Here is a 13147-nt window from a genome sequence, read left to right on the forward strand (position 1 = left end):
ACGGAGCAGCGAGAGAGAAGCACATCGTTACGGATAAATCTAAAGACTCAAAAACGGTGAGCGATCTGCCTGCAGATAAAAATACAGCAAAAAAGAAAACTAACAGTCCCGCGCAAAGTTTCAAATGGCAGCCATCTTGGTTTCAACAGACCCCTAAGATGAGCGAAGCAGAGCCAATCAGAAAGCAGGATTCAAAATATCTGGCACGAAAAGCCTTACTCGATGCAAGAAATGAAAGAGAGAAAATTTACACCTCAGAAGAATCAGACACAGAAATCGAAGAAGCTTCAATAGATATGCGAGTAAAGTCAGCAATGAAAACGCTCTTTGCAGCATTTGGACCAAAATTGAAAATCACTAAAGAATCAACGAAAAGACAAGCAAGCAAGCAAACATCTCAAAATCTACCCGCTTCTATCCAAACGACGAGAGCACCAACGCCTGAACCCAGAGAGCCCTGCAGATACCATCCCACGCCACAGACGATCCCAAGGACCAGCGTCCTCAACGAAAGAAAGCGAGCACCCGCTATCACCAGGACTCCCAAGATCGAGCCGGAGACCGATTCCTCGGAAGAAGAGCAATGCGCGGGAGCTGCAGCAGCGAGAACCTCTCACGACGGCTTCAGGAACGAAATGAACAACGCGCATGTGCAATACTACGCAGACAGCTTCGAAGGACATGAGGAACGGAGAGAACCATTCAGACTCGTTGCAAGCATTCCCACGCCATTTTGCAACTTTCAACATTTACAAGATCACGGACTACCCCCAGTTGTAAGTAATGGATCCAACAATATTGGGAATTTGCCCAATGACTTCCCAAAACTGAGAATAGATGGTATTAATTTGCAAGAATGGTGTCAGCAGCTCCAGGTTGTCTTTCTAAAAGAAAACTTATTATTTTTTATTACTAACCCCCCAAAAAGACCTTGGACTCTAAAATTGGACTGCCTACACCATAGAGCATTTTTCTTATTAATTTCCAGTATATCTCCTGCCATGTATCACAGTATTAAGCAAAATCTGACTGTCTCAGAAATTATTCAATGCATGTTTAAATTGTTTCACAGTGAAAGTGTAGCCACTACAACAAGAATGTCTAAAGATTTCTTCTCAGCTAGGATAAAGCCAGGGGTTACCATAAGTGAACATTTAATATCTTTAAACAAAATTAGAGCATAACTGCATTTAAGGGGGGGAGATAATTTCAGATCAAACAATGAAGAGTGTTATCATTAACTCACTAGACCCATCGTGGGATAACTATATATCACATTTAGACACAATCAATTTAGGATATTTATCCATAGAAAATCTATCTAATAAGCTAATAGCTGAAGACAATTCAAGGAGGAGTCGTTGTAACAATCACATGGAACATAAACAATATAAGAAGGTAGCATTTCAAGAAAGATATCATGAACCAATTGGATGCCACAACTGTGGATCCAAGGAACATAATAAGAGAGATTGTCCTAAACTCCTCAGAGAAAGACAAAAATCAGACTATAGAAATAGATACCACAACAGACAGTCATCCATTGATAGACATAGATATAGAAGTCCACCCAACTATAGAGAACATAGAGGGGGCAGGGATAATTCAAAGGATAGAAGGTCTGGTTCACTGAATGGGTTAAACAAACATGACAACACTAACATACAACAGCCAGAGAACAACGATTGGCTTATCGATTCTGGAGCAACTAATCACACTACAAATAATAAAAATATATTATCTTCATTTGTAGAAGATAAATTTGTAATTAAAGTAGCTAATCAAGAAAAGGTCCAAGTCATAGGTAGAGGGAATATAACCTTACCTGGCCTAGGAAAAATAGAGGGGGTATTGTTAATACCTGAAATACCTCATAACATACTTAGTGCAATAAAACTAAGCAGAGATTCTGACATAAATATTGTGTTCTCAAAAGGAAGAGCAACATTAGAGAAAAACAGAATAAGCATAGGTACTGTGGTTATCAAAGGAGGTCTACCTTATTTAATGACAAAAGAGAGATGGTTACACAACATTGATTCCAACATGGAAGATAACAATGACATAGATAATGGAGACAATAGTAATAGTGACAATGAGGAACATGAGGTAATTCATAATCACAAAGACACACCCAATGACAAAAAACCTAAAATTGGTAAACCAATTCATGATGAGTGTGCTCATGTCTTACATAGGAAATTAGGACATGCCAGTTTTCCTGTAGTACAAAAGATGACTGAACATGCTGAAGGTGTTAAAATAAAAAATTGTGAAAACTATTTGGAATGCTCAGTATGTAAATCTACAAAACTCAAAACTAGTCCCAAACCCAGAAAGTCAACAAGATCAACCAACAAAATTTTTGACTTGGTACACATGGATCTAGTTGGTCCATTAACACCATCAATCACATATAGAAAACGTTATTTTCTAACCATTGTGGATGACTATAGTCATTATGGGTTTGTCTATACATTAAAGCACAAAGATGAAACTTTTCAGAAATTTAAGGAGTTTTACAAACGTGTAGAAACGCAACATAATATTAGAATAAAACAAATTATGACAGATAGGGGATGTGAATTCATGTCAAAGGAATTCTCCCAAGGGCTAAAAGACAAAGGAATGTTACATTACACATCTAGCCCTTTCTCTGCATTCCAAAATGGAGTGGTAGAGAGAAAGAACTCAACATTACAAACCATGATTAGATGCACACTAGAAGATGCTGGCTTAGGTAAACAATTCTGGTCAGAAGCTTTACAATATTCCAATTATACACAAAATAGAACTTGGTCCAGCATTGTAAACAAGACACCATATGAAATAATGTATAGTAGGAAACCAAAAATAGCACACATGCACATATTTGGAGTCACTACAGACGTACACATACCTAAGCAATTGAGACGTAAAGGTGAGAACGTATCCAGAAGACTTAGGTTCATGGGATACGAAACAGGCACAAAAGGGTACAGATTTATCGATAATAATAACAAATTTATAGTTTCCAGAACGGCTGTGTTCCATGAACAGGCCAACTGGTCTAAAATACATCTTAATGAAATATTCCCAAACACTAATCCAGACACTAAACATCAAGAAAAAAAGACTAGAGAAGAATACAATCACAACTCACATAAAAACAAAATCAAAACATGGACAAACAGTCAACACAAAATAAAGACAGATTCATTAACTAAAAAGGAAGCAAGGTATTTACATGACAATGATAGTAAACCAGAAAGAATGATCAGAAGTAACAGAAATCAAGTGCCAAACAAATACAAAGATTATGTAATGTATATGGATGGAGAAACATCAACACCAAACACATATGAGGAAGTGTTAAAGCTTCCCCCCGAAGAAAAGAAAAAGTGGGAATCAGCCATGACTAAAGAGATGGATAGTTTACGAGAATTAAATGTATTCACACCTACACCTGCACCTAAAGACAAAACTGTTATTGGCACTAGGTGGATATATAAAATCAAAAACTTAGAGGGAGGCAACACCTTATACAAAGCTAGACTAGTTGCACAAGGTTATGCACAAAAATATCCTGAGGATTATACAGACACATACTCTCCCACTGTAAGAACTGAGAGTGTTAAGACAGCTCTGGTTATAGCATCAGCACTTAACCTTGATGTATTCCAATACGACATACAGACTGCATATTTACATGCAAAATTAGATAAAGAAATATATGTAAGAGCACCTCATAGTCAATACACAAACAAAAATGAAACTTGGTTGCTAAACAAAAGTTTATACGGGTTGAAACAATCTGGCAAACGATGGTATGAATGTTTAGTCAAAGTACTCAAAACTATGAATTTCAATGCTACTACTGCTGATAACTGTTTCTTTGTCAAAAAAGAGGGTGATTCTCTAGAATTTGTATTAATTTATGTGGATGATATTTTGTATATAGGTAAACATAAAGGGAGGAGAGAGACATTTGTAAGAAAACTAAATGAACATTTCTCTTTGAAATCATTAGGTAAAGTAAATAAGTATCTTGGAGTTCAAATCAGTAAAACAAAAAGGGGATTCAAACTTTCTCAAAGAGACAAGATTATAGAACTTCTGAACAAATGTAATTTAAATAATGCTAAGCCCTGTGACACTCCCATGCAAACTGATTTTTTGAAGAACACAGATGAGTCATCCCCTGAATTTAAAGATAATACACTTTACAGATCAGTCATCGGTTCCCTTCTATATATTTCCAATTGGACTAGACCTGATATTGCTTTGCCTCTCAACTTGTTGTCTAGGCACGTCAGCAAACCATTACTATATCATTGGGAAGCTGTCAAAAGAATATTAAGATATTTAAAGAATAGTTTAGACTTCTGTTTACTATTGGAACCTAATAATGTCAAAGAGCCCATCCTCACATGTTACGCCGATGCGGATTGGGCTGGCGATACCACATGTAGAAAAAGCACATCTGGCTATATATTTTTCCTTAACGATTGTCCAGTTTACTGGTATACTGGTAAACAAGATTTAGTAGCCACCTCAACGACTGAGGCAGAATATGTTTGTCTGTCTAAGGCCTCAAATAACCTCATATGGTTTAATGACTTATTATCAAACACTTGGAAGAAACCTACATTACCATTTATCATGCATGAAGATAACAAGGCTGCTATTGAAATATCTAGATCTGATGCTATTGGACAAAGGTCCAGACATATAGATATAAAATTCAAACATGTGAGGCAGTTATCTCAGGATGGATTTATTAAAGCAGTTCATTGCGAAACATCAGAGCAAATAGCTGACATATTGACAAAGCCTTTGCCTTCTAAGCAGCATAAATACTTGACTTCTAAGTTACAAGTTTTATATTGTTCTGAATCTGAATGTAATTGTTGTAATATATCAAATCGGCATTTAGAGGGGGATTTGTCACAAGTAAATGCCTTATTCTTCATTATGTAAATAGTACATGACCAGGGTATCAGGGGTTAACTTATTCTTCACTACTTAATATATTCATATTTAACCACTCCCATATCTAGCTCCACCCCTTGTATATATAAGGAGCTGTATGCATTCCTTCTGTGCTTCTATCTGTGATTATTCAGTGAATATAGAATGCCTTCTGTAAATAAACAGTGCTTTATTTGAACATCTAATTCTTAATTTATTTATTGAGTCTGATCCTGAAAATATCGTAACACAGTTGTTACAGGGACAGCAGGAAATTATTCAGAAGAATTTGTTTTTGGAAGATCAGGAAATGGACAGGATTAAGAGATTGGCTGGTACAGCTGAAACAAAGGTTTTGGTGGACGTTTCCATTCCAATGACAGAAAAGCAACAAATGGTTTCTTTATTGCAAGCTGACAATCTTTATGGCAATAAATTTTGGCTATATGGACAAAGAAATGGATTGAATGATTATACAAGCAAGAAGAGACGAAATGAGGATTTCAAGTTAGAAAATGTGACCTCAAGAAGAGAGCGAGTATTTCAGAAACATCAACCTCAAATCACCATTTTAAAAGTTTCCAAAATAAAACTGGGGGGATTGTTGAAAGAATTTATAAAAAAAAAAGGATTGGAAAAAATATAAAAAGAAGTGAAGAACAGAAGATTAAGAAAGATATTTTCCTGTGGATTTTGAAATTCGCATCGGGCAAATATATGTTTTAATGGTATTAAAAGATTTTTAAAATGTTTAACATAAGGTTATATTATTTTACAAGATATATGAGATAAATTGTATAAGCTTTTAGGATGTCTAACCCTTTGAAGCGAAGAGGATTAATGTTAAACTCAGAATTTTATTGCAAACTGATAATTAGTTTTGGATAGTTAAGGGTTGTTCTTTAAAAAGTTAGAGGTATTAAGACGGTTAATTGAAAAATTGAAAGATACCTCCTGTAGATTCTAAAATTTATATTTGGTAAATAAGTGTTTTAAAGGTATTAAGAGATTTTTAAAATGCTTAACATAAGACTATATTATTTTAAAAGATATATGAGATAAAATGTGTAAGATTTTAAGATGAATTTTTTTTATTTTTTTCTGGTATAGAAATGGAATTTATTCATGATTTCTATTGTTTGTAAGACTGCTAAAGTATCGGATTATGCATCAAGGAAAAGGTTTTATATATATATATATATATATATATATATATATATATATATATATATATATGTAGGAAGAATGAATTTAATTTAATTGGTTTTGAGAATTTATAAAAGGGAGGTTGTTGAATTGGAGCAAAGGGAGTTAAAGAACATGTGGGAGCTTTGAACTTTATAATTTGTTAGTTTATTTTAGCATATGTTTGTTAGATGCTATACCCTGTTTTTGCTCTGGGAAGTCAGGGGTGGAGTGGGGAGGGTGGGATAAGGGATGGGGGGGGGAAGTGGTGAATAGAGAAATGTTTTAGTAGAAGAAAGTGTATGAGTAGAATATAGGAGTTGCTCAGATACTAAAGGAGGAAAATATTTCACAGCAAAGAAGTTAGAAAGGAGAGAGGAGGAGGGGGTAGGAAGAGGAGAGGGAGGGTGAGGAATGGAAGAAAGGAGAGGAGGAAGGGAAGGGAAGGGGACAGGAGTAGGAGTAGGAGTGAAGGCAAGAAGGGGGAAAAGAAGAGAGAAGTGGGGGAAAGGGAAAGGAAATAGGATGAGGTGGGAGAAGAGGTAGGAGAGTAGGAGAGAAGAGGAGGGAGGGACGGGAAAGAAAGGAGGAGAAGAAGAAGGTTTGTTGTGGAATGAGGGAAGAAAGAGAAGAGCAACTCCGAATGTAATTAAAATGTCTTATTTTAATGCTTTCCTTAAGGGAAACATGTATATGGAGGATTTCTTATGTATAAGAAAATGTACAATTTATGTGGGGAAGGGGAAGGGTGGGGGGGAGAAAATTGTTTGTATTTCTTATAAAACTTTTTAATAAAAAAAAAATGTAGTGCTGAAGGATTTTTGCCGAATTTTCGAATTCTGCGAAGAAACGAGAAGAGTTGAAATCATTTGTTGAGTTTTGCGAGTCAGAATTCCATGAAGTTTTGCACCATGTTCCAACACGTTGATTAAGTTTGTTTAAAGCGGTTGAAAGACTTCTTTTAAACTGGATACCTCTAAAATCGTATTTTATTTCTCTTGGATCTGATGAGTGCCATAAGGTTATCTGGAACCTTATTTCGGATCAGGAAAATGAACTCGCAAAGAACGATGAACCAACAATTTCAGAATTGTATTTATATTTCACGCACTTCTTCATGTCAATAATGCAAGACACCCTACTGAAGCTGGAAAGCAAGGAAATTCTTGCATGTGATCTTCACATTATCATGTGTAAGCTGCGTGATTCTTTGCAAAAAAAATACAATGAGCAGTTTTTGGGAATGAAAGTTTTATTTGCTTTACGTAAAAAACATTTGCCTGAGAATGCCGTGCAAAAGTTCAAGAAAGAAGCCATCAACGTGTATCAAAGAACCATTGCGTACCTAGAAAAGTGGTATAATTTCACCGATTCAGTATAAGTTGTTTCAATCTAATTGATCACAATAATCCTCCAACTTTAGAAGAAATGACGTACATCTGGTTATTATCACCATGGCGAGAAGAACTTCCACCCAACACTCTCTTCGATGAAATTTCTGCCTTAGAAGAAGTTTATGTTCATCTGCAGGGTGATTCATCCCTTGATAAGTGGATGTACTTTTTCATGAAAGAGCCAGCTCCAAGTTTACTGAAACTGTTCCAGTATTGTGCATCAATTCCGGTATCAAATGCAAACGTTGAACAAATTTTCAGCATCATGGGAAATTTGTAGACTGATGAACGTAACCGACTGCTTGTACCATCAGTTCGAAGTGAACTTTGTATATTTTTTAATATTTCTCAATGTTGTACTGAAATTAAATAATTATTCCTTAAACACAAAGAATTGATCAAAGCTACGCAGTCAAATAAAAAATGCACACGACAGCTAAAAATTTGGTGGGTGATGCAGAACATTTTGAAAAGAAGGTTGAAATTTACTCCTCAATTGTTTTTACTGGGTATAACGACGGATTGTACAGTATTAGAGACTAAATTGATTTTGAACTTAATATCAGCAGCTAGGCTGTTGGTAGCGCAATACTGGAAGAAGGACTCTTTGCCTACTATTGAAGAGTGGATACTGAAAGTAACAAACTTAGCAGAAATGGCGAAAATCTCAGCGTATTTGAAGGACTATACACAAGAAAGATACGTATCAGAATGGAGAAGATGGATTGATTATATTCAAAATAAGTATCAGACAAGAAAATATCAAATAGTTTATGAATGAATGTTAAGTATTAGAAGTATTATGTTATCTATAGTGGAGTTAAGGTTTCAGGGGGGGAGTTAGTAGTCTGAGGATAGGTAGGTTAATTTAGCTTATGATTGTTAACTGAAATACCTTGTATTTTGCTCTGGGAAGTCTGGGGGGAGGGTGGGATGAGGAGAGGGAAAGGGTCTGGGGAATATTGGAGGGGGGGAATTCTTTTTTTCTGTAAAACTTTTCAATAAAAAAAATGTACACGACAGCAAAGTAAAATGTAATTTAATATTTTACATATTATTATAATATATTTGATGTTTTGAATTTTAAGTAAAGTTTTGAAGTGATTATTTTAATACGTGTTAAATTTTTTGTAAGAAAATATATAATTTAATTGTAAAAATTGTTTTTATTTTTTTACTACTTAACCCCCCCCCCTTGTTCGCTATTTTTTGGAAGCAGACCTGGCAACCCTAAGTTTGATTTTTAAGTATGAATTTTTAAAGAGAAAAGGGTGGACATTATTCTGAACACATGGAGGTTTATCTAATGCATGCAAGATGAAATAAGGAAACAGATTGTTGCAAGCCTTAGTTTGCACTTCCTTTTCTGAAGGAGAAAAAAAGCACATACTATATGATAATCAAATACAGCTCAGATTCACAACAGTTCTCATTGTCATCATGGGCAACTGGGTAGAGAACGAGGGACTCTCCATATTTGTCATTGTAAGTACATTCATTATGCATTTTAGTTTTCCAGAACTAAAATCCATTTAGTTTTATAAAAGCATCTTCAACTCAAGAAGTACAAAAATCTAAAAATGTCTTCCTGTTTTGAATGCATTGTAATTTTAATATATGCAGTATTTTTTTTTTAATTTGATTTATATGCCGCCCTTCTCCGGAGACTCAGGGCGGCTTACAATGCGCTAAGCAATAGCCTTCATACTTTTGTATATTTATACAAAGTCAGCTTTAGACCACTGTACTACCAAGGCTCTTTGATTTTAAGCAAGAAGAGTGTTACAGCTTTAAAAACAATTACTTATAGAGAACTCTTAATGAAATATGAACTGTCCTATTGGAAAAAAATAGGAAATAAATATGATTTATTTAAAAAGTTTAGTTAAAGGATGGTAGCAATTTAAGGGCTTGCAAAAGAAATTGGTGCCTTTTATAGATTATTATAAATTGTTATGTGAGTAGACATTTTATTTATGCCTTTAATTGTGTCTTTTTTCTCTACCAGCTAGTTTTGAATACTTTTTTGGATACCAGTATGATACTAACAAAGTTTTTTGGGATTAGTATAAAATTACGCTGGACCATGAAACCATTGTTTACTAAATTTTTACCCAATTTATATAATTTCTAATTATATATTATTGTAGATATTTCCTTCAGAACTAAGTAATTATCTATTTTACTAAAGTAGTCGCATATAACAAAAGCAGCTCAGATTTCCAGGTAGATTCCAAAATGTGGACTAGCTTTCTGTGCAACTTTTGAAGCCTACTAAAATATAATTAAAGCGTTTGATCAGTAAGCAAACAAAGTTAATGAAATTGACAATATTAACACCACTAAGGGTAAGATTTTAAGAAGTTTCACTTAATTTTGAGAAAGCTCATCTGGATTTAACATTGCTGTGATCAGTCTGTGAGAAAATCAGGGCATAGTCACCATCTTGTCTCTACTAGTGACAAAGAGAAGGGGTCAGGATCAGTGGTGGGTTGCCCCTGTTCGGTCCGGTTCTCAAGAACCGGTAGTAAAACTGGTGGGAGGCTCTGCCTACCACCCCGGATGTCATCATAGGTGATCTGCGCATGCGATCTTGTTGCGAACCGGTAGTAAAGGTAAGCCCATCCCTGGTCAGGATGTTAAGCAGCAGCACCATTACTGACAGTATCCAAAGCTATTTTATTGCTCACGGTTAGGTTGAGGATGTAATTTGAAATTTAAAAACAGCAATGCAGTTCTAAGTGTCATCATTTACCTAAAGACTATCATCATTTTAAGATACTACAGGTAGTCCTTGAGTTATGAGCACAATTGAGGCCAAAATTTATGTTGCTAAGTGAAACATTTGTTAAGTGAGTTTACCCTCTTTTTCAATTTTTCTTGCCACTTGTTAAGTGAATCATGCCATTTTTTAAGTTAGTAACATGGTTGATAAGTGAATCTGGATTCCCCATTGACTTTGCTTGTCAGAAGGTCGCAAAAGCTGATCACATGACCCCAGGACACTGCAACCATCATAAATATAACCACTTGCAAAGCATTTGAATTTTGATCACATGACTATGGGGTGCTGCAATGGTCATGTGAAAAATGGTCATAAGCCACTTTTTCAGTGCCATTGTAACTTTGAATGATCACTAAATGAACTGATTTAAGTTGAGGACTACCTGTATTGAAACACTTTGCACTTGGGGAAAAACCCAGCCTGCATGGAATACAACACAATATAATTGTCTGAACCTATTTGGACTCACTGTTGAATGTAACTGTTAAAAGTAGAATTGGTTCAAATTGGGCTGTATAACCTTTTGACTTTGCTGCCTTTCCCAAAATCTGGGCTAGAATTTCCAGAAACCTATTCTGATCATTAGATCTTGCAATTATAGTAAAGTCCTGAAAATAATTTTAGGCCATGTTTTTCTTCTTTCAGCTAGTATGGCTGGGTTTAAATGTTTTCCTCTTTTGGCATTACTACTTAATATATGATAAAGGGACGCTGTACTATTATACAAGAGAACTTCTTGGGGTAAGTCCTACATCACATGCTGTTTGTTTCCATGTTTCAGTGAACTTCATCATTGTTCTAATGTTTACTGGATTTGCTGCTAATTGTAGCTCAAAATGTGCATCGCTGATTTATACAGCCAGTTCTAACTTTTCAAGGTGATCAGCTCTGGAAAACAGTACTAGTGATAGCTTCTGCAAATCCACAACAGAAGGCAGGAAAATGACCACATTGAATACAAGTCTTTCTCCTCAGCTTTTCTTTAGTGATGTTGTGTCTAAAGTCTGTATGGCACTAGGTCATTAATGCTAGCAGTTTCTCAGGGAACTCGCAGATAGTTAACCAAAATAGCCATGTATGATTTCCAGTAAAGTCCATGGGTTCACAATTGAATCTATTAATTTTAAGATGCAGATAATGATAGCTCCAGAAGTTTATCTGAGTTCTCCCTGAATCTATAGGTAATAGTACTTCAAGCTTAGTCTTCTGGTTCTCTCCTTTTGACAAACAGGTGTCTCAATTTATTCTATATTGATGAGATCTAAAGTTCCTTTGGCTGTATTCATTCCCAATAATATCTGCCCTCTGTTAAGAGTCAATCAGCTTCAGTGGTTACTAATTTCAAGATGTGTCATCTGGAATTCCCAGAATTTCTCAGGCAGCTTCAAGCACCTATCTTAAAGTTGCTAAATGGCTAGGGAATTCTGGGACTTCAAGTCCACACATCTTAAAGCTGCTAAAGTTGAGAAACACTGGTCTACTCTCTCATAATTTGTAGGTTACCAGCAATGCCTCATTTCCCCCCAAATTTGAGAGTAAATCTCCTTTCTTTCTGTTGTCGTCCATATGATAATTGGATTGATTGAGAACCCACCTGTGATTGTAGCCATTTGACCAGCTTGCAGAGGTCCAGTTAAGCCTTCAATGTTTCTCTTTGCTTTGGGAAAAAACTTGAGGTTAAAACTCTCTTCTTAGTAATGCTGGCATAGGCAAAATACTTTTCCTTGCTTCTTTTAGCAAGAGAGAAACTACTGGGGAGAGCAAAGTTAAGCCCAGTCCCATCCAGTGATCCTGATCAGAAACACTAAAAGTTAGATTTAACTTTTTCCCAGAAATTCTAATTATTGCTTCCTCTGCTGTTAATTTTAATAGACCAATAGCCTGGGGTTGGTTTTTTTGCTGAAAATACATCAGGAAGAAATAATACAGTATGATATTATGCTGAGAGTGAAAATCTAGATACATATATAGAATATTCCTCCATGATAAAATGTCAATTTCTTTTTCTCTGAAATGTTGCAACTTTATTTCAGCTTGACTGTTATAAAATGCAGCTGTCTATTAAGCAATCTTAGAAGTCTCTGTTCAAGCCCATTTCCCTTTTTTTGTCCTTTCACTTCATATCTGAATCAACGGTCAAGCAAACCAAATATAACATTCCTCCTTATTTAAAAATAATCCTTGTAGGATAATAACCCTAAACCACTGGAAGTTCTGTTACATCTATTACAAAGCAGAAAAAACAATGTGTGGTGCATCAGGATTCATTTGTTTCTCCTCCCCTCCTCCCACCATGAGAAGAGCCTAACATCAGCCACTACTAGAAGGGGAGGGCAGTCTTCCGGGAAATATTCTTAGGTGTTGCTTAAGAGTATTGCCCCATCAAGAACTTGATTCTTCTTGCTTTATGCAGGAATTGGAAGCAGAGTTTGAGCAAGACACAAAGGGAAATAGTAACAACAGTACATTACAAATTCATCTGGTTTAGTACTATCTAGCTGGGTAGATATAGAGCAATGCAGGCTGCACAACAGGGTGTCCAACTTTGGCAACTTGTAGACTTCAACTCCCAGAATTCCCCAGCCAGATTGGACATCCCTGCTGCAGAAAAAATAGTTATTTCTCCTTTTTTTTTCAGTCTAAAAGCATATGAAAGTGTCCCAAAATTCTGGAGGGAAACTAATTCCAAAAATTACCACAAATCAATAATTTTTGAATTGAGCAGAAATATTTTAAGAGTGGAGGGAAGAGAAAACTACTGGATAAGAAGAGTAGAAGCCACAAAGCAGATGTAACTGTCAAGAGAGTTCCACCAAAAACAACAAAGCCAATG

The 13147-nt window shown here is 35.6% G+C and overlaps 1 protein-coding gene across 1 annotated transcript in view; it reads left to right on the forward strand.

The window, feature by feature from the left end:
* The first annotated feature begins 8969 nt into the window (after positions 1-8969).
* Positions 8970-13147, forward strand: part of CYBB (cytochrome b-245 beta chain) — a 28248-nt gene continuing 24070 nt past the window's right edge. The window contains exons 1-2 of the mRNA XM_070943411.1: positions 8970-9018; positions 10964-11055. Coding sequence (XP_070799512.1) covers positions 8970-9018; positions 10964-11055 — 141 coding nt within the window. The remainder of the gene's footprint in view (positions 9019-10963; positions 11056-13147) is intronic.

The sequence above is a fragment of the Pituophis catenifer genome, unplaced genomic scaffold, assembly GCF_029215685.1.
Source record: "Pituophis catenifer annectens isolate HBS135680 unplaced genomic scaffold, rPitCat1.0.hap2 SCAF_4, whole genome shotgun sequence".
In the NCBI taxonomy this organism is placed as follows: Eukaryota; Metazoa; Chordata; class Lepidosauria; order Squamata; family Colubridae; genus Pituophis; species Pituophis catenifer.